The sequence below is a fragment of the Montipora foliosa genome, chromosome 9, assembly GCF_036669935.1.
Source record: "Montipora foliosa isolate CH-2021 chromosome 9, ASM3666993v2, whole genome shotgun sequence".
Lineage (NCBI taxonomy): Eukaryota > Metazoa > Cnidaria > Anthozoa > Scleractinia > Acroporidae > Montipora > Montipora foliosa.
This window is the reverse complement of record NC_090877.1, coordinates 202,501-230,000: the sequence shown is the minus strand read 5'-3', so window position 1 is coordinate 230,000 and position 27,500 is coordinate 202,501. Positions and strand designations below refer to the sequence as shown.

General features: G+C 39.3%; 4 protein-coding genes and 1 long non-coding RNA gene across 11 annotated transcripts in view; 3 read left to right on the top strand and 2 right to left on the bottom strand.

The window, feature by feature from the left end:
* Window positions 1–6,499, bottom strand: part of LOC137970737 (uncharacterized) — an 8,503-nt gene extending 2,004 nt beyond the window's left edge. The window contains exons 1-4 of one of the 2 annotated variants that reach the window (XR_011116856.1): window positions 6,302–6,499; window positions 5,375–5,434; window positions 2,884–2,940; window positions 1–1,819 (exon numbers count right to left, since the gene is read on the bottom strand). The exon at window positions 1–1,819 is cut by the window's left edge and continues 2,004 nt beyond it. This is a non-coding gene — a long non-coding RNA (uncharacterized lncRNA). Of the gene's footprint in view, window positions 1,820–2,883; window positions 2,941–5,374; window positions 5,499–6,301 lie in introns of those variants that run through there. The other variant, XR_011116855.1, reaches the window with a different exon arrangement.
* The window catches only part of LOC137970734 (tetratricopeptide repeat protein 28-like), a 101,307-nt gene continuing 78,850 nt past the window's right edge, over window positions 5,044–27,500 (top strand). The window contains exons 1-3 of one of the 2 annotated variants that reach the window (XM_068817283.1): window positions 5,044–5,081; window positions 5,503–5,548; window positions 5,806–5,854. The gene's annotated coding sequence lies outside the window, so the exon portion shown is untranslated. Of the gene's footprint in view, window positions 5,082–5,502; window positions 5,549–5,805; window positions 5,855–5,903; window positions 6,022–27,500 lie in introns of those variants that run through there. The other variant, XM_068817285.1, reaches the window with a different exon arrangement.
* Window positions 5,971–27,500, top strand: part of LOC137970735 (uncharacterized) — a 45,660-nt gene continuing 24,130 nt past the window's right edge. Inside the window, exons 1-3 of one of the 3 annotated variants that reach the window (XM_068817288.1) lie at window positions 5,971–6,025; window positions 6,540–6,587; window positions 6,838–6,886. The gene's annotated coding sequence lies outside the window, so the exon portion shown is untranslated. Of the gene's footprint in view, window positions 6,034–6,539; window positions 6,588–6,837; window positions 6,887–27,500 lie in introns of all 3 variants that reach the window. The other 2 variants (XM_068817287.1, XM_068817289.1) reach the window with 2 other exon arrangements.
* On the top strand, window positions 17,558–20,728 carry LOC137970936 (uncharacterized). Of its 3 annotated transcripts, none has more exons than XM_068817605.1 (4): window positions 17,558–17,720; window positions 18,115–18,333; window positions 18,561–18,772; window positions 20,001–20,728. In XM_068817605.1, exons 1-3 carry the CDS (start codon window positions 17,703–17,705, stop codon window positions 18,723–18,725), a joined length of 402 nt encoding a protein of 133 aa, XP_068673706.1. In that variant the 5' UTR covers window positions 17,558–17,702; the 3' UTR covers window positions 18,726–18,772; window positions 20,001–20,728. The 3 variants fall into 3 exon arrangements, with proteins under 3 accessions (XP_068673706.1, XP_068673705.1, XP_068673704.1); XM_068817604.1 differs by having other exon boundaries at window positions 19,796–20,728; XM_068817603.1 differs by having other exon boundaries at window positions 17,560–17,720; window positions 19,751–20,728.
* On the bottom strand, window positions 24,218–27,224 carry LOC137971010 (uncharacterized). Its single transcript, XM_068817703.1, has 2 exons — window positions 26,715–27,224; window positions 24,218–26,485 (listed from the first exon to the last, which is right to left on the bottom strand). The coding sequence occupies exons 1-2, from the start codon at window positions 27,054–27,056 to the stop codon at window positions 24,473–24,475; spliced, it is 2,355 nt and encodes a 784-aa protein (XP_068673804.1). The 5' UTR covers window positions 27,057–27,224; the 3' UTR covers window positions 24,218–24,472.

Below are 27,500 nucleotides of genomic sequence, written 5' to 3'. Positions count from 1 at the left end.
AGTTAATTCTATGACCATTCGATCAGTGCTGAAAATGCCTAAAATAGCGTGACCTAGCCCCTTTAAGCTCCCTATTAACTTGTGTGATTACAATTCGTTATATACCATAAAATTAACAATGACGCGTAGTGTGTCGGCGTCTCGTCAATTAATCATTTTCGATCACAGCAAAGTTTTTTTATTTTCGAGCACAATCGTTTGGTATTTCTTTTCAGTTTCTTAATGTCTCTATTCTGTTGATACCTATGTTCTTTTAGCCCCACAGTTTGAGACTTCGTTATGTTGTTGTTGATTAAATGTGAGCCAGCGAGCCATGCGAGTCAACATGCAATGCAAGTCACACAGTTATTGAAAGCTAACCATTTTAAAGTGGGTGCTTAGAGTTAAAAAGTGGTTTATCAGCGCTATTTGAAATGGGTGCTTAGACTTAATACTCGCAGATTGTCCAGCCTCGTTGAATATCCACCAAGCCGCTAGCCACTTAAGAGTTCTGTAGCTGAAACTGTTTGTCTCTGATGTTATTGGCGTTGGTCGCTCGAATCATGCGTGTGCAGCGATTTTCCCTTTGTTTGTGTTGACACCTATTGGATTTTGACTTTTTTTAGAAACCATTTGTAAACCCTAGGATTCACTAAAAAAACCACCAATTGTAAAACCTCTCAGAAAAACAAATAACTGGTCGATAGACCAAGTACAAAAAACAGATTGTTTAATTTCTCTACCCATCTGCTTTGCCTCCAAAGCGATTACCGAGCGCACTTTAAAGATCTGAGATTACAAATTTACTAGATTTCAGGTGCACTATGCAGTGCGCAACATGAATAGAAGCCATTGGGTTTGTTTGGGCAGTCTCGGCTGAGACCAGTACAGTCGTGATCACACTTGATTACACTACGATAACTTCGATAACTAACCCTATCCCTACCTAAGAATTACAGAGCTAGGCGGCAGTTTACAGAAACAGCTACTGCCCCGACGGAGGCCAGGAGAAACCTGCCGGAAAAAATCCCCGTTGGGGGGAAAATAAGGCAGGAAACCTGGGTAGGATCCATGACTTAATAAGTAAGCTCTGAATGCCAATCCTACGAAGGCCACGCTGCTAAGACAGAATTGAAACGAGTGTGAACTACTATTTAAACTGTGGTAGAGAAATAAAAAATAAAATACGAAATAAAAAAACGTTCATAGTACTGGCGTTGGCCAAGAATGATCTTCCATGTGACAAAACTCTCTTGTATGACTGTCATCGTGTCCCATGATGCACTGAACAGGCCCAGTCCCCACTGCTCTCATGCCGCAGAAATATTTCATTACCAGTTAATTCATATTCATTCAAAGGCCGCATTTTACATATTTCAGCTCTACTACACTACGTCGTGTACGAAATTGGTTTATCATTTTGGAATTAGCTCATGAAACGATTTAGGGCGCGTTCGATTGACCCTATTCCGGAATAAGAATACGTGGAGAGATGATTAAAACGGTATGTTTGGCGCGTTTCGAAGCCACAAGGATAATAAAAATATGTTTAAAATAGCATTTTAGCAGATGTTTGACAATTTTAATGTGAATCTCCCTAAAAACGAATGATTTATAACTTATATTCCATGTATTCCTATTCCGGAATACGGTCAATCGAACGCACCCTTAGTTTGGACTAGACTTCTAAAGATAAATTCGTTAGAGTGGGGGTTAATATCTAACATGCTTAAGTAATTTTTTGAGTATCGAAACTGGACAGACACCACTGCTTGACTGGGCAATCGCAACCTCATCTCCCTGGTCTGTCTTGCTTTTCTCCACTCGGATTGTCAGGTACCTGTCATCAATAGAGATGTGACTCATTCTGATGTTACGAACCTCATCGGATCTGAAAAAACCCGCAGCTTCCCGTATAGTATCAGGGGCACCCAACGAGAATGTAGTTCAAAACCACTTAAACATAGCATTGTTTAACGTATTTTAGTATTTAAACGGCAGATATAGGCATATTTTTATCCCCTAAAAATTTTTCATCTGTTCGGATTTCCTAGCTGAAAGTCTAGTGATCCGAAAATTATAGGGATAAAAACTTACCTTTCGAAAATTTCAGCCAGAAAAAAGGTCTCGAAAATTCTAGGTGACCTTTTTAGGGCAAAAATCCGTCTTGGGCAATTCTTCGATGACAAAGACGGGTTGGACTGGAGCTTGAGACATAAGTCTTTCAACTGAGTCTTAACAAAGTTAGCAGAATCCCGGTCCTTTTAAGGACTAAAAACTCCTTAAAGGGACCAATCTGGGCGTGGCCTAGGCTCTTTTTGACCCCTTAATGACACCATATTTAAAACATTTTGCTTAGGCAAACGTCCAGATTTCTTCTCGATAAGAAGTTAATGACAGGCCTCCACGGCTTCCTTCAGTGTGGTTTTTGCGGTTGCCTCGTGTTTGAGCCTAAAAAAGGCTATATTTTCGCTCTGACCAGCATGTCGTTTCATCATAAAATGAATGTGACCAGAAAATTAAGGCAAAAGGACTTTTTTTTGCATTTTTTACTTATTCCATTAAGTATTTTATTTTGTATGCAAAATGTTTGTTTATAGTGTATATAATTTTTTAGTTAGTCTTGAACAAGGCCCGTGACAAGACAGTTACAAATAAATGCTGTATCATAAAGGACCAAACCTAGTTTTCCTGCTTGTACAGGAATGGTTTCTACTGAAAACTTAGGAACCTCATGAAGAACCCACTTTAGCCTAAATTGCCAATCACTACCCCCAAATATAAGAACTTGTTTTGCCAAACTTGGAAAAATGTAGGTTCTTACACGCGGGTTTTTACTGTATCTGGATGTATATATACTTTCCAGTCACAAACTTAAGTAACTTACATATAACTTAAGCTTACCAATTGTTGCTGTTGCAGTTGTAAAAGTTCTAACTGCATTTGAAGAGCTTTCATTTCCTGCCGAACATAAACAAATAACAACATTTCTGTCATACTTGTAAACTTACTCTCAAAATATTTATGAAACTGACAACAAGAAAATTAATGGCTCAAACCAACTTGACCCGCTGTCTTGATTCGCTTCGTCGACTGCGCGTTTTCTCAGTTTTTTCAGCACAATAGAAGCCTCTACACAGAAGTTTTTGTTCGTTTTTACGAAAGGCAAAACAACGTGTTTTTTGCCGCAAACACGACAGCCAATTTTATAGTGGTACATCACCTTATGGCCTTATGCGTTCCATGGCGCAAAAAGGACTGATGATGATGATGACATCACTTGCACGCTTTCAACTTATTCGCCAACAGGCGAAGGGAGCCACGCAAGCTTCTAAGACTCTTCTAACATTAAAAAGTCCTTCGCATGGTGGAGGAAAGTTTTGCAACCCCTCATCATTTCCCGCCTTTGCAAACGCGGCTACCAGCTAAAAGTTAGAATCTTCCAGAAAAAAAAGAACAAGCGATCGATTCTTTTCCTTTGCCGAGAAAGCTCGATGACCTGTTGTCTTCTTTTCTGGCAACCATCTTGCTTGCAACGAGATTATGCGCATAACCTCGTTGCAAATAGACTATTTATATCGTATGTGACGACGCGTGTGATCTGAAGAGGAAATCGAAGCGTCCCAAAAAACCATCAAATCATCCAGGACAACGTAGAAAATATTAGCTGAGTGAACTTTATTTATCTAGCTGTCCATAAAATGAGTTTTCGAAAAGAAACAACGCGATTTGAAGTTTTAATGGAACATTTTCCTCGATTAGTTGACTGTCTCAAAATAGCGTGACGTCAAGCGCTCTCGCATCCTTAGCGTTCTCTGCCTGTGGTCGTAGGTTTGATTCCTGCCCAGGACTCTGATTTTAAAGTTGTCCTACACCCTTTGCCCGTTGTCAACGCAACTTGTGTTGTATCAACTCCTTCCCTCGGGCCCATTTCACATTTCCATCATCCGTGTATGTCGGTATTGTTTCTACATTTATTTTCTAGCGCTCACGGTCATTCAGTTGTAACTGACGCATGCACGCAAACAATCCACCGATATTGATTACCATTAATTTATTTGTAGCTGGGTTCCTTGTTCCTGCTCAACACGTTCCAACGAAGACTTTGCCAGGTAATGAGACACTCCTAATTGATTATTTTTTTGTTGTTTGATTGAACTATACTGCTTTCTGTTCTTTAATTAGTTGTACATTGTGATCACATAATATGCCTTATAAGGCTGCTTTAAATTAAACTCTTTACTGTTTCTCATTGTTTAATAGCAAGAACAAGTAATGCATGCGTAATAAATTTCCTACTCGCCTCTCTTTTCTTTTCTTTGGATTAAAGTCAGTAACTATGTCGGCTAAACTGTTTATTTCCTGAGTGATCACGATCATTCAGAAGCTTGGCTGGTTGTCACGAACGCAGGCACGCACCGCGCACGCAAATAATGGCCGTTTTTATACGGGCAACCCTAAAACCTGGAATCCGGAATCCGGAATCACAGTACAATACAGAGAGTAAACACTATCCTAAACATTCATAAAAGCTAACCTTAGGCCTAATTAGGCCTAAACAAACGTTTTTAGGCCTAATTAGGCCTAAGGTTAGCTTTTATGAATGTTTAGGATATTGTTTACTCTCTGTATTGTACTGTGATTCCGGATTCCGGATTCTGGGTTTTAGGGTTGCCCTTTTTATACTAGAGACGCATAATTCGTCTGGGACGAACTTGGGCAAACATTTTTTCTGCGTCTGTTAAATTGGTCTAGTATAAAGACGGCCACAAGACGCATTATGCATCTGGACGAAGAATCTATTTTAGTGCGTCTTCGAAGACGCACTAAACTGGAAAGTTCGACCAGACGCATTATGAAAACTAGGCTTAACTTAACTGTTTATTTTCTGAGTGATCACGATCATTCAGAAGCATGGCTGGGGTTCACGAACGCAGGCACGCACCGCGCACGCAAACAATCAAACAATGTTGCTTGCCCATTAATTCATTTGCAACGACTCGAGGAACATATCAAGGTAATAAGTAACATTAGCCTGAGGGTGTAATAAATTATTTGTTTCTTGTGTGATGGAACCATGAAATGCCCACCATTCTGAGAAAGTAAGTAAATGATATGTATCTTGAATTATTCCTGAACAGAGAAGGTTTTAGTTTTTGAATTCGCTTAGATTAAAACTTGAGGGTGCCACAAAGCAAAATGACGATTGAGAAAGCATTCAATCAGTTTTAGCCATGACAAACTCTTTATGTCTACTCGCTTTAAAGTCTTAGTTAAAGCTAAGCAAGACCAGAGCCTCGTATAATGTATGCGTTCTCACCACAACTTTGAACCTTGCCGAGCGAAACCATGTATTTTTTGAGTTGTTCCTAGCAATCATGAACAGTCATCTCACCTCGATCCGTTCTCTTGAGAACTTTTCAGCTTTCCGCTCCAGTTCCACTCCTTTTGCATACTAGGCATAAATGATTTGTGTTATGAAAGTTAAAATGGATAACCACATTAAATCATCAAATTTTGCAGAGTCATTTCTTGTTGTCGAGCCTCACGTCGATTAGTACCCTTTTTGGTAAGTTGCTCACTGTTACTCATTTCTTAATAACACCAACAAGTAATAATTTATGTGTGATAAACCAGTTCTGACGAATTTTGCGTTACTTTTTGTTGTTTTCTCTTTACTCAGTTTGGATCAAGTTACTGACTACGTCAGAATTCCTGATATGTTTATTTTCTAAAGTGATCATGATCACCGTCACTCATGATCAGTTGCGAATGACGCACCCAAATGATCCACTAGTATTATTTATCCCTTAATTTTTTGTTCAGCCGGATTCATTTTTCCTGCTCACAAGGTTTTAAAGAGGAACATTGCAAGGTATTTGGTAATATTAGCTTGCTGGGTGTAATCAGATATTTGTCTGTCGTTGCAAGATAATAAGTAACAATTAGCTTGAGGTGTCACGGTGCTAAATTATTTGTTTCTTGTGTGATCGAACTACAATGTAAAAACTGCCCTCCATTCTTTTCTTGCACATCGAGAAAGTAAGTAAGTAAGTAAGTAAATGATGTATCTTGAATTGTTTCTGAACAGAGAGGGTTTTTAGATTCAAAATTGAGGGTGTCACAAAGCAAATGACGATGAAGAATGCATTCAATCAGTTTTAGCCATAACAAACCCTTAATGTCTACTCACTTTAAAGTCTTACTTAAAGCTAAGCAAGATCGGAGCATCGTATAATGTACCCGTTCTCATTACGACTTTGAACCTCGCCGAACGAAACCATTACTTGAGTTTTTCGGAGCAATGGAACAGTCATCTCACCTCGATCAGTGTTCAAATTGGACTGCTTCACTGATCAGTTGCGCTCTTTGCTCGAGTATGAAATGACTTCTCCTTGCTGCTCCATTTGTTAGTTCTCTTGAGAATTTTCAGCTTTCCGCTCCTGTTCTACATTTTTAATGCATACTAGGCATAAGGGAATTTTGTTATGAAAGTTAAAAGTTTTCCTACAAGATTCGATAATGCATGGATAACCACATTAAATCATCAAATTTTGCAGAGTCATTTTTTGTCGTCAAGGACTTCGCATTGATTAGCATCCGTTTTGGTAAGTTGCTCACTGTTACTCATTTGTTAATAACACGAACAAGTAATTTATTTGTGATAAACCAGTTCTGATGAATTTTGCGTCACTTTTTGTTGTTTTCTCGACTTAACCCAGTGTGGATCAAGTTAGTGACTATGTCAGAATTCCCTACATGTTTATTTTCTGAAGTGACCACTGTCACTCATGATCAGTTGCAAATGATGCATCTAAATGATCCACCGGCATCATTTATCCCTTAACTTTTTTTCAGCCGTATTCAGTATTCCTGCTTAGAAGGTTTACAAGAGGAACATTGCAAGGTATTTAGTAATATTAGCTTACTGGGTGTAATAAGTTATTTGTCTGTCGTTGCAAGGTAATAGGTAACAATTAGCTTGAGAGGTCACGGTGCTAAATTATTTGTTTCTTGTGTGATCGAACTATATACTGCCCTCCATTCTTTTCTTGCACATCGAGAAAGTAAGTAAATGATGTGTCTTGAATTCTTCCTGAATAGAGAGGGTTTTTAGTTTAACTTTTGAATCCGCTTAGGTTCAAAATTGAGCAAGTCACAAAGCAAATGACCATGAATGCACTCAATCAGTTTTAGCCATAACAAACCCTTATTAATGTCTACTCGCTTTAAAGCCCGGTCGGGGGTACCACCATTTATGGGCTATATAGAAGGTAAATATTTTAAGCAAGAGCCGGTACAGCGTAGATTTGATTTTAGTAGTGTACTATCTTTCGGCTGGCGAAAATAGCCTTCTTCAGGTACAATGAGAGTTTACATTGGATTGCTTTTCTGTACACATATATAGTAAGTGGACGTTGACGTAATACTGGAAAAATGTGATAAAATATGGTAGTTACGACAAATTTGAATTCAAATGCTAAGAGTAACGGGAAAATAACTGAAAAGACTGTAAATAATAAACTGAAATCTTATACGTTTCTTGGCGGATATTAAGACCGTTGGGATCAATTGTCATCCCTTTTGAAATTTAAAAAAAGCTTCCCTGGCCTTACCTGCCTTACGGATAGAGTCTGTTGGAAAATATTGTTTCGATAGCAATTAGTTGCATGTCCTTAGAGATGTTGTGGCTCAAGTAAAATTAAGGCCTGGGTCACCAGGCATTTGAACCATTTTTTTGAAAAAAAAAAAAAAAAATTAAGTAGTTTGCACCCCATTTTTCTCAGACTTGACAGAAAGGTGCATTAGGAGCAGCCCTCTCAGCCTGTATTACTAATTTACCGGAAAGTAATATGATTCCTTCAGTAATGGTTACTTTACGCGGCAAATTCGTTGGTTGTGTTCTGAAGCAAATTCCCACCACTAAACAAACAGAAAGTCGGAAAGCAACAGTGGCTATGTCTATGAATAGATGAGATACGATTTATTAGTTTTACGCTTGGAATCCCAGCCAGAATTTATCCCTGTCCGAGGTGGATTCGATCGAGTTATGGTTTGCAATAACAACGCCATTCTCTTAAAATTTTTAGCACAAATAGTTGCACTCGTGGTTCCAACCGTGGTGAAGAAAATCAACATTATAAGTTTGCATTTAGTTGAAAAATATCGAAGAATAAGAATAAATTACATGTGTAACATTTTTGCGCCAAAGTCGAAAAATAGCGCGGCATACGCACAACAATATCTTCAGAAACTCTTCACGAAATACTTCGCGATCGTTAACAACATTTGCAGTAAAACGAATTATAGATGCGCCAGTGCAGTCGTGTGGATCAGTCATGTCGGTTGTGTTTAATTGTGGATTTGCAAGAGTTGCTGTAAAGGAGAGCTGGCATAAAGTTGGAAGCAGTTCGATTTGAAACTGACCCTGGTGAGAGATGGAAGAACTACCTAGGAATCTTCGAAGAGGACAGCCGAGACATCTTTGCCGTCAAACGCTCGACTTATATCAAAAAGTCTAAAGCAGTTTACAGCTCTTTCCGGAAGATGAATTCCAAAAGCCGATCACAGTACATAAACACATTTTCGGCTGCAAACTGGAAAGTTCTTCCAATGTCACAGAAAAAGCAGCATACATGGTCAAATTGTGGGGGTTGCCAAGTTCATTATTTTGCCATCCATACTCTCTTTCCTAATGGAGATACTGTTAAGCCTCGAAAAATTGTGCAAGATATAGTTCGTAAAAGTGGTTTGAAGGCACAAAGTAAACTTAAACCAAACGAAACAGCCATAAAATAATGCTGTCAAACACATTTATTCCAAACTGCTTAAGCACAAACGAAAGTAAGGGAACTTAACCTTCAGAAAAAAAATGTGAACGTCGAGAGAAATTAAAGCTCGCCTAGAAAAAAATTAAATTTAGGATCAGTGGGCTAAGAGAGACTGTGATGTGATGTTGGCAACAAGGCAGTCGTTCACCCAGAGGTTGAGACAAAGGAAATCTCTCCACTTTGAATCACCCACAGAGGCATCACTGAGGGCTCAGAAACATAAGAACCAGGAAAACCTTGGAGAAAGAAAACCCGAGCGCCATTCATCATCACCAGCTTCAGTCCACTTTGAGAGGGAAAACCTCCCATGAGAAGTACAAAATATGGAAGATGGTGAAAAGGTGAGTGTATTTTTTCAAATAACAGTATCTAACTTTCCCTAGGTAAAAGCATCAGATTCAAGGACACACCTATGGGAGGCCTGGGTTGAGGGGGTTGCAGCCAACCCCACCCTTTTCCCTGCATACGCACATTTATGTGCATCCATACACATACCCTACCCCTGTGAGAAGTTCAAAGATGCTTTATTTCTACAACCTACACTATAATAATTTTCTCATGAAAAATACCTTGAGGGCCCTCAAAAGCTAATAACTTTAGAAGTTCTTATTCACAAGCCCCTCCCCAATTTCAGCTGAGCATACCACATGGCATGGTTTTAAAACTTCTATTATTATATTGTTGGGCCTCAAAGCTAAACAGGAAGGATTATATTTATAATTTTTTTTTCCATAGATCAATTATTCAGACTTGGCAAGGCGACATGGTCTTGGAGATAAAAAACTGGGTAACATGATTGTCAAAGAGTACCTGATAGAACACGGGGTGAACCTGCAGCACTATCAGCAGTTCCACAAAAGGCCAGCAAAGCCAAGACGAAGGCTAAATAAAATGCTTGGAGGAGAGATCACTGTTCCAACACCTAGAACCAGAGAAATCAAAGAAACACTCAAGGTAAGTCACCCATTTTTAAACACAAAGATCATTGAATAAGATACCCGGTATGTATAAAAAGTCAATACCATTACCAAAATTGAAAATAAATTAAATTCAGGGATTGAATTATTTAACTATAGTATACAGTCATGTGCTAAGAGAAGCCCCTCCCCCCAGAGAATTAAGTTGCTACCAAATGTAAGTTATTTATGTTCAAATTTAATTTGTTTTCTCCTTTATTTTAGGTCAAACGTGAGGCAGGAGAGTATACAATTGGTGAGTTGGTGGTGCCCAAGCAGTACAGGAAACTAATCCTAAACAGTGATGGCACTTTAAAGGAAGTACTTTTCACCGTTTCTGGAAGGAAAATACCTTTAGCAGAAATCAGGAACAAAAGACCAACTTCGTAGCTCAGACTACCGAGAGATGTCTATAGTGCTTGCCAAACAACTAAAAGGTAACATTTAAGGATCTCAATTTTTTCTTTTACAAAAAGGCAATAATTTTATATTATCATATAGATATTGATGAAATACCAGGATTTCTCCTTTAACTAAAAAATCACATCTTCACCACGCGCAGTGAACATATTATTTTTATCATGTGAGGATATAGGTGTTGTCATGGCGACCAACACAATTACCCATTAAAACACGAGCTTTCTCTTCATTTTAAGATACTTTTGTGCTTTAATATAATTCTTCTCTACTACATTACCATTTTTATTGCAAAATTTGACATTCTCATGATTCGTTTTTCATAACATGCATGGTTTAGCAGTTGGTGACCACTTTTTCATCATTTCGAAAATGAATAAAACAAGTTGTTTTAAATCTAGACATTTCATCAATATCTATATAATAAACAGAACATTACATGGCCGCTTGGGGATATGAATTTTATTTTCTCGTGCTGAAAATATCTCTCACTCGTGAGAGATACTTGCACCACTCAAAGATAAAATTCATATCCCTGTGCGGCCATGTAATATCCTCTATTTATCATATTGTTCTTGCAGCTGATCTCGCACAGTTATGAAACATGCTTTTAGCCAGATTTAGATTTAAGAACAGCATTTAGAGTACCCAAGAAATTATGTTTCGTATGAAACATAAGGATAATTTACAATGTGCATGTACAGTTTAATAGAATGATGTCATACATTTAAATAAATTTAAAATTTTGTGAATCAGCAGGGCCATCCAATACTGCCATTTCCCACTGAAAGAATGACACTAACCTGTGGCTACTCCAGTCCTAATTCCCAAGCCCCATTTAAAAGTTAGAGACATCTCTGATTGGTCTTAGTCTTCACAAATAAGGTAGCCATGTAAGAAAATCAGGTACTTAAATTGAGCATGGTCAGGTTATAAAATCTGTTGATGTTGATTGTTCACTTGTAAATGTGTGTATTGTTTTGACTGTTTAATGTGCAGGATTTGTGAGTGATAAAGTACAATCCCTTCTGGATACCTTGACAGAAATATCCAGGATTCTTTATGCAAGACCAGAGGAGCGCTGCCCAAGAAGCATCCTGAGACTTCACAATCAGACCTTTCTCCACGCCATTGCATGTGAAGAAGTCATTGGGAAGCCTCAGATCCTCTCAGAGCAAACGTTTTATGGGCGATACCTAAACTCTTTTGTTATACATGCTCTTATCCAACATCGTATTATCTGCTGCAGGTCAACCAATACTGAAAAGCAAGAACGTCACTTCAATACACTTTCAAGCATCTCTACATCAACATCAAGTAGAAGACCTGGAGAGATAATAACCCCTGGCATCATAAGGATGCAAGCAGAGTTGAAGGCAGAGGAGAATAACCAAAGAGACACATTAAAAGAGCAACCGTCCAGACTTGGGAAGTTAGCACGCTGCTTGCCTCCCGCACAGAACACCATAATCCCTCACAGAGTAATCCTGAAGTATCCACATGCGTACCAAGCACACCTGGAAAAAATTGCAGACTTCCTCTTCTGTGGTGAAGGAAGTTGGTGGAGGCATGTTCTGAGTGGCATTGAATTTTTTTGATGTCAGTAGACCAGTTGAAGCTCAACCAGGAGCTGATACCCTCTCGCCTTTACACCATTTTCGCAATCACACACTGAAGTCAGAAGCCATATACTTGCAAGACAAGTGTGTGGCATCAGCAGGGGTTAAAATACCCCATCATACTATCAGAGTGTTTGATAAAAGTGGTAACCTCAACCAAATCATTCACTCTGGCTTCTTACAAGATGATGATGATGATGTTGGCAATGATAATGAGGGCAAAAATGATCATGATGATTGTAATGAAATTGAAAGCAGAAGCAAAGATTATGCAGAAGAAGATAGTGATGATGAAGAAGAGGAAACTTTAGTTGCTGTTGAACAAGTGGGGGAATGCCTTTTGGACCAGGATGATCAGAAGTTGGAAGAGCAGTTAAAAGAGGAAGCTATGACAGAGGATAGCACCGAGGACAGGACAGCACAGTTTAAAGAGCCTCCAACAGAAGTAGCCCATGAGACCAGCCACTGTGGTGAAGGACAAAAAGCATGTACTTAAACCAGGAACACCGGAACACCGGAACACCGTAACACTCTGGAACACCCTGGAAGTAACCCAAAACCCTCAATTTGGCTAACCCTAGACATAGCTAGGCCTTAGGTTGGTTTTTAGGCCTAGGGTTAGCCAAATTGAGGGTTTTGGGTTACTTCCAGGGTGTTCCAGAGTGATCCGATGTGCCTGGTTTTAGTACATGCCAGGACAAAATTTGTCCACATCTTCCTTGTCCTCTGCTTTGGCTAAGAATTTAAGTACAGAAACAAGCTTCGAAACAGCCCCAATATTAAGGTTCTTCAGGAAGACTACAAAACACATTTAGCTCATGTGCAGACACAAGTCCTTGGAAAGCACTCGCAAGTAGCAAAGTTTCAAAGAATGGAAAAAACAGTTCACATCAACAAACGATTGCTTAGAGCCAACTCTGGATGACATTGAAAAGGACAAGAAAGGCTACAACTTGTACAAGATGCTATGACTTTGTAGGCAACTGCTTAACACTGGAACATAACTGTACACTTATCAGCCAATATGGTGAGGACCACGCTGAGTATTTGTTTTTATCACAGGAATACATGTTCGTGTGTGAAAAAAAAAATTAAATCAAATCAACAATGAACCAATAAAACAATTTCAATTTCTTGCAAGTCCCTGAGACATCATTGTAAGCTTTCCAACTTTCATTTTATTCACCTTTATATTTTTTGTGTTCAGTGTTATATGCTTGGTCCAAATTATTTCCGTTTTTGAAAATCATCTACATACATTAAAAACAAGGATAAATAGCGATATTTCTTGTTTACAAACATTAATGTCACATTTCTTTTGATATTCAAATTTGCGAGCCACGGATCAAAAGAAGTCATTGTTTCAGCAGCCAATTAGGTTCTGGTTGGCATATTAATAACAATGGGTGACGTCACGAGAAACATCGCTATATGATATAAACTAAGGATAAAATTGAACCACAACACATTCGCTTTCATGTTCACACGTTGTAAATAGTTTAGTTATAATAGTCACGAGACTCTAACAATTAGAGACTCATGACCATTATAACTGACTAAAACTATTTACAACGTGTGAACATTTATTACTTTAATGCAAGCTTTTACATTGGTACGGAAGTCCAATGGGAATGATTTCCGTACAGGTCCCTACCTCATTATGCATGCACAATAAATTAATTATTCATTCGTGCTATTGTTTTGTAGAACAATACGTATACCCAAGAGAACCGAATATATACATGGGTAATTTGTACTTACGGGATGAATGAAAACGGCTCTTATTTTTTCTCTCCCTCCCTCTCTCTTCTTTCCCTTCATCGCCCACACCGTTACTCGTTTTTGTCCCAGCTTTCCTCTTTCTATCCCTTTGTCTTGTTCTTATTTCCAGACCCCGCTCGGCTTTTTGTGCCATTTTATCCCATGATATGTCACTCGCAGCTTGCCTTGAACTCCAACCCACTGTAAACCTCTGGATTACTTGTCCCTGTTCTTTACCACTGAGCTAACGTGTCAAGTTGCTAATTCACACCGTGAGAATGATATTTATTTTGAATTCTGGCTGGCTATTTACATAACAATGGTACGTAATTATATACACGTGCCGCGCCGAGCACCTACAATCGAACTTACACTTGTAGGTTACCGTTAAGAGATCCTGTTTTACTACTATTAAAACAACCCATCCCTTTAATAATGCTAACCGTAACCTAATTACGACTTAAGGCACTGTTTAGGCTTAAGGTTAGTCCCTGTGATGGTTTTAGGTTTTCCAGTACTGCTGTGAACTGTGACCTGCTTTTCCTTCACGTCATGTGCGTGCGGCACATTTATAAGTTCACTGCGTGGAAGGGTATACCACGCTTAAAGTCTGATTGGGGCATCTTTCATGGGAAACTTTCATGCACAAGTTCATTGCAAATAAAATCGTTTCATGTTTCCCTTCTTTTACTTGTGTCTTCGTAATATTATCAAGATGGCTACCGAAGTAAAAGCGTCACAGCAATGGGAGATTTGATCATTTGGAAATTGTCCCTGCTTTATAGCCTTTCCAGAGTTGTGCATAGAGTGGTGCAAAGAAAACAATTTACATGTACTTTCGTCTTCCATGTCCAAAACCTGTGTGAAAACGCAGTCAGTTGGCAAAGACAAAGTGCCGCATCGGGAGATGGATCTTTTTCGCGATGCTCAAGAAAAAACTGCAATGGATAGCTTTCAATCCGAAATAATACATATTAATTTTCTGACCGTAAACTTTCCTTGAAAAAATATTAGCCCTAGCTACCTGAGGCCGGAAAGTTTACAACTGCCTACAAGACAAGGGCTAACATCATCTCACAGTTAACCATCGCCTAAACTTCGTCGACCAAGACAAATGAGCCCACAGCAGGGCATTGAAAAGACATGACGGGGAGTGAAACGAAGTATGCCTCATACGGGAACATCCATGGATCTCTACCAAAGTTATTTACTTGGAAGTATCATTGAGCATATTACCAATCTCTACAAAGAGCGATAAACCGCAAAATCCCACTAAATGCACCGTTCGTGATCCTGAATACAGAAAAGGAAGAAAATATACACTTCGCAGTGTCGGCAAATTTTTATGCAGACAGGAAGAACAATTAAAGAGCAGGTAGCCATTAAATTTCTTATGACAGTACTTTTATTTGTTTTTTTTTTTTGTTTGTTATGTTTGCGAATCTGAACCCTATTACAACGATTGCTTGAAACTCCACTTCTTGCGCTTATTCTAAAACTGAAAAATGGGTAAAATTGCAGGAAAAGTGCCGAAATTGCAGGAAAAACTGTTCGATTTTCCGTATTTCAGACATAAGTTCAACCAGCTTTTTTTAAAGGGATCCTCCACTCTTAAAGTAAATATAGCTGAAAATGCTCTAAATGTGCTAAAAAGAAGATATTTTACATAAAAAAAGTATTCTGCTCACCCGGATATATTTTTTTCGGCGTCCAAAAAAGGCCATCACGCTGGTTCGAACTTCCCGCGGGCCGCCATCTTGATAGGTGCGTGAAGCAGTCTGGGCTTGTGACGTAACTTGGTTGCTCCCATTTCTCATTTTTATTTGTGGCAAGAGCGGTTCGAGATGTCTATTCAGCCATATCAACTTGAACCTGAGTATTCAAGCGATGAAATGGAAGAGACAGGTAGCAATTCAGAGGACGAGGAGGATGAGATCGGCAATTTGGAATCGCCTCGTGGAGAAAGGCGGCGGACGAACACTTCTTGGTGCCTATGTGATCAATGTGCACTTATGCCGACTGACAAGGAGTGTGTGTGTTGTAAAGAACTCGCGTTTTTGTCGAAGACAGTGGAAGCTTGGTTTCAATTTTGATCTTTTGATACCATTAGTCTCGGTTTGTTTTGATGCGAGTATCGTCGTTCATAGATAATTTGTTAAATTCTTGAATATTTGTTGGTTGTAATCTCATGTGCTGATCAATGTGCAGATCCCTTCATTTCAAGATCACTTGTGATGTTAACATTTCCTGTCTTCTCAGGATTTTTATTTTAAGCAAGAGCCGGTACAGCGTAGATTTGATTTTAGTAGTGTACTATCTTTCGGCTGGCGAAAATAGCCTTCTTCAGGTACAATGAGAGTTTACATTGGATTGCTTTTCTGTACACATATATAGTAAGTGGACGTTGACGTAATACTGGAAAAATGTGATAAAATATGGTAGTTACGACAAATTTGAATTCAAATGCTAAGAGTAACGGGAAAATAACTGAAAAGACTGTAAATAATAAACTGAAATCTTATACGTTTCTTGGCGGATATTAAGACCGTTGGGATCAATTGTCATCCCTTTTGAAATTTAAAAAAAGCTTCCCTGGCCTTACCTGCCTTACGGATAGAGTCTGTTGGAAAATATTGTTTCGATAGCAATTAGTTGCATGTCCTTAGAGATGTTGTGGCTCAAGTAAAATTAAGGCCTGGGTCACCAGGCATTTGAACCATTTTTTTGAAAAAAAAAAAAAAAAATTAAGTAGTTTGCACCCCATTTTTCTCAGACTTGACAGAAAGGTGCATTAGGAGCAGCCCTCTCAGCCTGTATTACTAATTTACCGGAAAGTAATATGATTCCTTCAGTAATGGTTACTTTACGCGGCAAATTCGTTGGTTGTGTTCTGAAGCAAATTCCCACCACTAAACAAACAGAAAGTCGGAAAGCAACAGTGGCTATGTCTATGAATAGATGAGATACGATTTATTAGTTTTACGCTTGGAATCCCAGCCAGAATTTATCCCTGTCCGAGGTGGATTCGATCGAGTTATGGTTTGCAATAACAACGCCATTCTCTTAAAATTTTTAGCACAAATAGTTGCACTCGTGGTTCCAACCGTGGTGAAGAAAATCAACATTATAAGTTTGCATTTAGTTGAAAAATATCGAAGAATAAGAATAAATTACATGTGTAACATTTTTGCGCCAAAGTCGAAAAATAGCGCGGCATACGCACAACAATATCTTCAGAAACTCTTCACGAAATACTTCGCGATCGTTAACAACATTTGCAGTAAAACGAATTATAGATGCGCCAGTGCAGTCGTGTGGATCAGTCATGTCGGTTGTGTTTAATTGTGGATTTGCAAGAGTTGCTGTAAAGGAGAGCTGGCATAAAGTTGGAAGCAGTTCGATTTGAAACTGACCCTGGTGAGAGATGGAAGAACTACCTAGGAATCTTCGAAGAGGACAGCCGAGACATCTTTGCCGTCAAACGCTCGACTTATATCAAAAAGTCTAAAGCAGTTTACAGCTCTTTCCGGAAGATGAATTCCAAAAGCCGATCACAGTACATAAACACATTTTCGGCTGCAAACTGGAAAGTTCTTCCAATGTCACAGAAAAAGCAGCATACATGGTCAAATTGTGGGGGTTGCCAAGTTCATTATTTTGCCATCCATACTCTCTTTCCTAATGGAGATACTGTTAAGCCTCGAAAAATTGTGCAAGATATAGTTCGTAAAAGTGGTTTGAAGGCACAAAGTAAACTTAAACCAAACGAAACAGCCATAAAATAATGCTGTCAAACACATTTATTCCAAACTGCTTAAGCACAAACGAAAGTAAGGGAACTTAACCTTCAGAAAAAAATGTGAACGTCGAGAGAAATTAAAGCTCGCCTAGAAAAAAATTAAATTTAGGATCAGTGGGCTAAGAGAGACTGTGATGTGATGTTGGCAACAAGGCAGTCGTTCACCCAGAGGTTGAGACAAAGGAAATCTCTCCACTTTGAATCACCCACAGAGGCATCACTGAGGGCTCAGAAACATAAGAACCAGGAAAACCTTGGAGAAAGAAAACCCGAGCGCCATTCATCATCACCAGCTTCAGTCCACTTTGAGAGGGAAAACCTCCCATGAGAAGTACAAAATATGGAAGATGGTGAAAAGGTGAGTGTATTTTTTCAAATAACAGTATCTAACTTTCCCTAGGTAAAAGCATCAGATTCAAGGACACACCTATGGGAGGCCTGGGTTGAGGGGGTTGCAGCCAACCCCACCCTTTTCCCTGCATACGCACATTTATGTGCATCCATACACATACCCTACCCCTGTGAGAAGTTCAAAGATGCTTTATTTCTACAACCTACACTATAATAATTTTCTCATGAAAAATACCTTGAGGGCCCTCAAAAGCTAATAACTTTAGAAGTTCTTATTCACAAGCCCCTCCCCAATTTCAGCTGAGCATACCACATGGCATGGTTTTAAAACTTCTATTATTATATTGTTGGGCCTCAAAGCTAAACAGGAAGGATTATATTTATAATTTTTTTTTCCATAGATCAATTATTCAGACTTGGCAAGGCGACATGGTCTTGGAGATAAAAAACTGGGTAACATGATTGTCAAAGAGTACCTGATAGAACACGGGGTGAACCTGCAGCACTATCAGCAGTTCCACAAAAGGCCAGCAAAGCCAAGACGAAGGCTAAATAAAATGCTTGGAGGAGAGATCACTGTTCCAACACCTAGAACCAGAGAAATCAAAGAAACACTCAAGGTAAGTCACCCATTTTTAAACACAAAGATCATTGAATAAGATACCCGGTATGTATAAAAAGTCAATACCATTACCAAAATTGAAAATAAATTAAATTCAGGGATTGAATTATTTAACTATAGTATACAGTCATGTGCTAAGAGAAGCCCCTCCCCCCAGAGAATTAAGTTGCTACCAAATGTAAGTTATTTATGTTCAAATTTAATTTGTTTTCTCCTTTATTTTAGGTCAAACGTGAGGCAGGAGAGTATACAATTGGTGAGTTGGTGGTGCCCAAGCAGTACAGGAAACTAATCCTAAACAGTGATGGCACTTTAAAGGAAGTACTTTTCACCGTTTCTGGAAGGAAAATACCTTTAGCAGAAATCAGGAACAAAAGACCAACTTCGTAGCTCAGACTACCGAGAGATGTCTATAGTGCTTGCCAAACAACTAAAAGGTAACATTTAAGGATCTCAATTTTTTCTTTTACAAAAAGGCAATAATTTTATATTATCATATAGATATTGATGAAATACCAGGATTTCTCCTTTAACTAAAAAATCACATCTTCACCACGCGCAGTGAACATATTATTTTTATCATGTGAGGATATAGGTGTTGTCATGGCGACCAACACAATTACCCATTAAAACACGAGCTTTCTCTTCATTTTAAGATACTTTTGTGCTTTAATATAATTCTTCTCTACTACATTACCATTTTTATTGCAAAATTTGACATTCTCATGATTCGTTTTTCATAACATGCATGGTTTAGCAGTTGGTGACCACTTTTTCATCATTTCGAAAATGAATAAAACAAGTTGTTTTAAATCTAGACATTTCATCAATATCTATATAATAAACAGAACATTACATGGCCGCTTGGGGATATGAATTTTATTTTCTCGTGCTGAAAATATCTCTCACTCGTGAGAGATACTTGCACCACTCAAAGATAAAATTCATATCCCTGTGCGGCCATGTAATATCCTCTATTTATCATATTGTTCTTGCAGCTGATCTCGCACAGTTATGAAACATGCTTTTAGCCAGATTTAGATTTAAGAACAGCATTTAGAGTACCCAAGAAATTATGTTTCGTATGAAACATAAGGATAATTTACAATGTGCATGTACAGTTTAATAGAATGATGTCATACATTTAATAAATTTAAAATTTTGTGAATCAGCAGGGCCATCCAATACTGCCATTTCCCACTGAAAGAATGACACTAACCTGTGGCTACTCCAGTCCTAATTCCCAAGCCCCATTTAAAAGTTAGAGACATCTCTGATTGGTCTTAGTCTTCACAAATAAGGTAGCCATGTAAGAAAATCAGGTACTTAAATTGAGCATGGTCAGGTTATAAAATCTGTTGATGTTGATTGTTCACTTGTAAATGTGTGTATTGTTTTGACTGTTTAATGTGCAGGATTTGTGAGTGATAAAGTACAATCCCTTCTGGATACCTTGACAGAAATATCCAGGATTCTTTATGCAAGACCAGAGGAGCGCTGCCCAAGAAGCATCCTGAGACTTCACAATCAGACCTTTCTCCACGCCATTGCATGTGAAGAAGTCATTGGGAAGCCTCAGATCCTCTCAGAGCAAACGTTTTATGGGCGATACCTAAACTCTTTTGTTATACATGCTCTTATCCAACATCGTATTATCTGCTGCAGGTCAACCAATACTGAAAAGCAAGAACGTCACTTCAATACACTTTCAAGCATCTCTACATCAACATCAAGTAGAAGACCTGGAGAGATAATAACCCCTGGCATCATAAGGATGCAAGCAGAGTTGAAGGCAGAGGAGAATAACCAAAGAGACACATTAAAAGAGCAACCGTCCAGACTTGGGAAGTTAGCACGCTGCTTGCCTCCCGCACAGAACACCATAATCCCTCACAGAGTAATCCTGAAGTATCCACATGCGTACCAAGCACACCTGGAAAAAATTGCAGACTTCCTCTTCTGTGGTGAAGGAAGTTGGTGGAGGCATGTTCTGAGTGGCATTGAATTTTTTTGATGTCAGTAGACCAGTTGAAGCTCAACCAGGAGCTGATACCCTCTCGCCTTTACACCATTTTCGCAATCACACACTGAAGTCAGAAGCCATATACTTGCAAGACAAGTGTGTGGCATCAGCAGGGGTTAAAATACCCCATCATACTATCAGAGTGTTTGATAAAAGTGGTAACCTCAACCAAATCATTCACTCTGGCTTCTTACAAGATGATGATGATGATGTTGGCAATGATAATGAGGGCAAAAATGATCATGATGATTGTAATGAAATTGAAAGCAGAAGCAAAGATTATGCAGAAGAAGATAGTGATGATGAAGAAGAGGAAACTTTAGTTGCTGTTGAACAAGTGGGGGAATGCCTTTTGGACCAGGATGATCAGAAGTTGGAAGAGCAGTTAAAGAGGAAGCTATGACAGAGGATAGCACCGAGGACAGGACAGCACAGTTTAAAGAGCCTCCAACAGAAGTAGCCCATGAGACCAGCCACTGTGGTGAAGGACAAAAAGCATGTACTTAAACCAGGAACACCGGAACACCGGAACACCGTAACACTCTGGAACACCCTGGAAGTAACCCAAAACCCTCAATTTGGCTAACCCTAGACATAGCTAGGCCTTAGGTTGGTTTTTAGGCCTAGGGTTAGCCAAATTGAGGGTTTTGGGTTACTTCCAGGGTGTTCCAGAGTGATCCGATGTGCCTGGTTTTAGTACATGCCAGGACAAAATTTGTCCACATCTTCCTTGTCCTCTGCTTTGGCTAAGAATTTAAGTACAGAAACAAGCTTCGAAACAGCCCCAATATTAAGGTTCTTCAGGAAGACTACAAAACACATTTAGCTCATGTGCAGACACAAGTCCTTGGAAAGCACTCGCAAGTAGCAAAGTTTCAAAGAATGGAAAAAACAGTTCACATCAACAAACGATTGCTTAGAGCCAACTCTGGATGACATTGAAAAGGACAAGAAAGGCTACAACTTGTACAAGATGCTATGACTTTGTAGGCAACTGCTTAACACTGGAACATAACTGTACACTTATCAGCCAATATGGTGAGGACCACGCTGAGTATTTGTTTTTATCACAGGAATACATGTTCGTGTGTGAAAAAAAAAATTAAATCAAATCAACAATGAACCAATAAAACAATTTCAATTTCTTGCAAGTCCCTGAGACATCATTGTAAGCTCTCCAACTTTCATTTTATTCACTTTTATATTTTTTGTGTTCAGTGTTATATGCTTGGTCCAAATTATTTCCGTTTTTGAAAATCATCTACATACATTAAAAACAAGGATAAATAGCGATATTTCTTGTTTACAAACATTAATGTCACATTTCTTTTGATATTCAAATTTGCGAGCCACGGATCAAAAGAAGTCATTGTTTCAGCAGCCAATTAGGTTCTGGTTGGCATATTAATAACAATGGGTGACGTCACGAGAAACATCGCTATATGATATAAACTAAGGATAAAATTGAACCACAACACATTCGCTTTCATGTTCACACGTTGTAAATAGTTTAGTTATAATAGTCACGAGACTCTAACAATTAGAGACTCATGACCATTATAACTGACTAAAACTATTTACAACGTGTGAACATTTATTACTTTAATGCAAGCTTTTACATTGGTACGGAAGTCCAATGGGAATGATTTCCGTACAGGTCCCTACCTCATTATGCATGCACAATAAATTAATTATTCATTCGTGCTATTGTTTTGTAGAACAATACGTATACCCAAGAGAACCGAATATATACATGGGTAATTTGTACTTACGGGATGAATGAAAACGGCTCTTATTTTTTCTCTCCCTCCCTCTCTCTTCTTTCCCTTCATCGCCCACACCGTTACTCGTTTTTGTCCCAGCTTTCCTCTTTCTATCCCTTTGTCTTGTTCTTATTTCCAGACCCCGCTCGGCTTTTTGTGCCATTTTATCCCATGATATGTCACTCGCAGCTTGCCTTGAACTCCAACCCACTGTAAACCTCTGGATTACTTGTCCCTGTTCTTTACCACTGAGCTAACGTGTCAAGTTGCTAATTCACACCGTGAGAATGATATTTATTTTGAATTCTGGCTGGCTATTTACATAACAATGGTACGTAATTATATACACGTGCCGCGCCGAGCACCTACAATCGAACTTACACTTGTAGGTTACCGTTAAGAGATCCTGTTTTACTACTATTAAAACAACCCATCCCTTTAATAATGCTAACCGTAACCTAATTACGACTTAAGGCACTGTTTAGGCTTAAGGTTAGTCCCTGTGATGGTTTTAGGTTTTCCAGTACTGCTGTGAACTGTGACCTGCTTTTCCTTCACGTCATGTGCGTGCGGCACATTTATAAGTTCACTGCGTGGAAGGGTATACCACGCTTAAAGTCTGATTGGGGCATCTTTCATGGGAAACTTTCATGCACAAGTTCATTGCAAATAAAATCGTTTCATGTTTCCCTTCTTTTACTTGTGTCTTCGTAATATTATCAAGATGGCTACCGAAGTAAAAGCGTCACAGCAATGGGAGATTTGATCATTTGGAAATTGTCCCTGCTTTATAGCCTTTCCAGAGTTGTGCATAGAGTGGTGCAAAGAAAACAATTTACATGTACTTTCGTCTTCCATGTCCAAAACCTGTGTGAAAACGCAGTCAGTTGGCAAAGACAAAGTGCCGCATCGGGAGATGGATCTTTTTCGCGATGCTCAAGAAAAAACTGCAATGGATAGCTTTCAATCCGAAATAATACATATTAATTTTCTGACCGTAAACTTTCCTTGAAAAAATATTAGCCCTAGCTACCTGAGGCCGGAAAGTTTACAACTGCCTACAAGACAAGGGCTAACATCATCTCACAGTTAACCATCGCCTAAACTTCGTCGACCAAGACAAATGAGCCCACAGCAGGGCATTGAAAAGACATGACGGGGAGTGAAACGAAGTATGCCTCATACGGGAACATCCATGGATCTCTACCAAAGTTATTTACTTGGAAGTATCATTGAGCATATTACCAATCTCTACAAAGAGCGATAAACCGCAAAATCCCACTAAATGCACCGTTCGTGATCCTGAATACAGAAAAGGAAGAAAATATACACTTCGCAGTGTCGGCAAATTTTTATGCAGACAGGAAGAACAATTAAAGAGCAGGTAGCCATTAAATTTCTTATGACAGTACTTTTATTTGTTTTTTTTTTTGTTTGTTATGTTTGCGAATCTGAACCCTATTACAACGATTGCTTGAAACTCCACTTCTTGCGCTTATTCTAAAACTGAAAAATGGGTAAAATTGCAGGAAAAGTGCCGAAATTGCAGGAAAAACTGTTCGATTTTCCGTATTTCAGACATAAGTTCAACCAGCTTTTTTTAAAGGGATCCTCCACTCTTAAAGTAAATATAGCTGAAAATGCTCTAAATGTGCTAAAAAGAAGATATTTTACATAAAAAAGTATTCTGCTCACCCGGATATATTTTTTTCGGCGTCCAAAAAAGGCCATCACGCTGGTTCGAACTTCCCGCGGGCCGCCATCTTGATAGGTGCGTGAAGCAGTCTGGGCTTGTGACGTAACTAGGTTGCTCCCATTTCGCATTTTTATTTGTGGCAAGAGCGGTTCGAGATGTCTATTCAGCCATATCAACTTGAACCTGAGTATTCAAGCGATGAAATGGAAGAGACAGGTAGCAATTCAGAGGACGAGGAGGATGAGATCGGCAATTTGGAATCGCCTCGTGGAGAAAGGCGGCGGACGAACACTTCTTGGTGCCTATGTGATCAATGTGCACTTATGCCGACTGACAAGGAGTGTGTGTGTTGTAAAGAACTCGCGTTTTTGTCGAAGACAGTGGAAGCTTGGTTTCAATTTTGATCTTTTGATACCATTAGTCTCGGTTTGTTTTGATGCGAATATCGTCGTTCATAGATAATTTGTTAAATTCTGCTCTGCTCCAAACCGCTTGGACACTTTACTCCAGGAAATCTTAAATCTGGGTTCTCCCTGCAATTCTCCAGTTTGAATCAAAGCCTATTAGAAATTAATAAGTACATGTTTGTTACATGTAGGAAGTGAATAACAAAATGTTAATATTAAACCAACATTGGACATCTCTTCCTGAGTGGTTAACTTGGGTTATAAGAATTTTTTCCCCTTGCGATATCAACCAGAGAAATTACGAGAATTAATAAAATGATCAACAGCAAAAAAAAAAAAAAATTGGGTTTAACAGCTTTCCCTCCAGTTTTATAACAAATGTATGGAGACAAGGAAGGAGAATTTGCCTGTTGACATTTGGACTTAGAGTTGAAATATTGTGGAATCGTAAATAAGGTGTCATATATTTGCATTACCTGGGGTCTGTTAGAATTGAAGTTATGGTCAAGGGCTGCCAACATAGTGCCAGCCTTCATAACATCATAAGTGAAGTGCGTCAGTTTGGGAAGATACTTTAGGTATAACGAATGGTACACCTCCAGGGCTGTGGTATGTACACATTCTACAAGGTGAACAATATCCTTGAGCAGGTGCTTGTCCTTCACAATGTTCAGTAGTGCAGTGTGGGCAGTGCTTCCAGGCTTGAGCCATTTCTTTCTTCGCTGTTCCTCAGTCGTGAGCCTTCCATGTTCACACTTGTGGAAGTGCCTGTTTCCCGGCCACTCGTGTCTGTTGGTCACGTGATGAATGACTGACAACCACCTCTCTTTCAGCACCTCTGGATCTTTGCCACAGCTTTCTGCAGACCACCACAGATGGTTGACAATGGATGGGATCCATGGTGCCAACTCTGAACAGCCTGATTTCTTTGATGCAGCAGACAATTTCTTGCTAACAGACTTAGCAATGTGCCATGGATCAAACTGGTGATCTATGTTGGGATGGTTGACCCTCAATTCCTTTTTAATCTGAGGATGTCGATCAGTGGATATCACACCCACTTTGATGCCATTTGCTTCAATATTTGACAATGTGTCCACAAAACCTTTCTTTTCCATGCAATTGGAATTTGCTACCTCTGAAACAACTACAACTTTGAAGTCCACAACCTTTTGACTCTCTACGTCAAGAAGCGTATAAGTACAGTACTTTGCACAATGGCCCGGTGAGTCGCAGCGGCCATCCCCAGCCAAAACAGCTTCAGTTTCCCGTGACTTTAAATCAGCAAAAATCTCTGCCTGTTGTTCTTTCCAAGTTGTTGTCACAACTGGAAATACATACTTTTCTCGTAGATTATAGTATGTTCCCTGTCCAATGCACTTCAAGTTAATCAGCCTTGAAAAGGACTGAAACTTGGAGAAGGGAATGCCACAGAGAAAAATTCCTGCAGATACCAGCAGATTTCCTGCCCCTTTAATGTCACACAAGGGAGGCTGTGACTGCCATTTGAAGTTGCAGTTATTCAAACAGTTCAGTTTCAATGTGAGTTGTGTGCCTTCGTTCTGCACTTCTTCAATGCTTTCTGGAACAATGAATGCGCCACATCTTGGACAAAACCGCAACAGCTCCTTCAGGTTTTCTTCATAAATAAGGAACACACGCCGTTTTCCAAAGCTGCTTTCCACCATCTCCTCTTCAGATGAAGGAGCTTTACCTTGGGAGGCTGACTGGTCTCCGCTGGGCTCATACTCTGACTGGCTGGACTCCGTTTCCTGTGATATGATAACTTCCATTGGTTCATCACCAGCATTCTCATTAGGTTCAACCTCACTTAAGTCAGGAAACAAATCAAGTTGAGAACCCTGGGAGGCATTATAAGCATGCATTTCCTCCACTTCTTCAAGTAGGTCTAAATCTGGTGCAGTTTCTCCCACTTCTACTTGAGGTGCTTTCTTGTCACAATATGTGTGATCCGCAAGATCAGTTTCGCAAACATCAAGCGGAAATTGACACTCTGCGTTGCAGGTTGTTGGGGAGTGAACCGTTGTTGGCATTTCACACTGTGTTGAATCGTCTACCATTGATACCAGAGTTGTTACAGATGGGCACTCTGTCTGTGTCCCCATATCGCACATGGTCTGGGAAATACTCTCTGACAACATCTCCGGCAAATCGTCGTCTTGCCCCTCCGCTAAAGCCAGTTGATTTTCATCCCCATAAGTTGAAGTACCTGGGTTGTCTTCCAGTAAGACAGCAAGAGTCTAAAGAGCAAATAAACAACAAAAGACTATTGTAAATAAACATCAATATAAATTTATATATGTTCCGAGCTCAATTTCTTGTGAAAAAACTTTTTTCGATGAGTGCTGGGTTTTGAATATTTTTCCCGCGAAAGTTTGAGCCGGGGAAGAGTTACATGTAAATTTTTCCGGGAATCTGGAGAATTTACCAGGAATCGCGTTAACGTAAGCTTAACAAAATAATACAAACCTCGAGCTTTTGTCGCTTCTCTGCGCATTTCACACTGGAAAGACGTACAGGGGCTGCGGGTCTGTGTGAAAATAACGTTGGAACAGCATCTGGCTTGAGAGGATTCAACATACGGCTTGATCCAAGCAGTCGCAATTCCATCAGATAAGACTCTTTGAAGCAATGTTGTTCGAAATGTTTGGAGCACAAACGAGGATCCTTCGGTAGAGATGTCCTCCCGATAGCATGAATCCACGCCTGGCGTAATTCTTTATCTCTTGGGAAAACGTGGAACCGAATTTTGGGATCGTTTTGTTTGTTTTTGGCCTGAACATTGCATTCAAAGGCCACGCAATGAGGCATTTTGTTGTGATATGTTGATATCTGCCAAGCAACCAAGTTACGTCACAAGCCCAGACTGCTTCACGCACCTATCAAGATGGCGGCCCGCGGGAAGTTCGAACCAGCGTGATGGCCTTTTTTGGACGCCGAAAAAAATATATCCGGGTGAGCAGAATACTTTTTTATGCAAAATATCTTCTTTTTAGCATATTTAGAGCATTTTCAGCTATATTTACTTTAAGAGTGGAGGATCCCTTTAAGTTCATATAGACTTTGAAAAAAAACCTCTAAAAGAAAGAACAAGAGTTACAGTCCCAAATAGTCAGGGAGCAAGTGTCGTAAAATTAAGTCCCGTGGGAAATTAATGCTTAAAGCAAGCCACTAGTCTAGATATGTTGAGGGGACCTTAGTGAACATGAAAAATGTTGTCGGCAACTTTGTGACCCGCACCGGCACGATTCACGG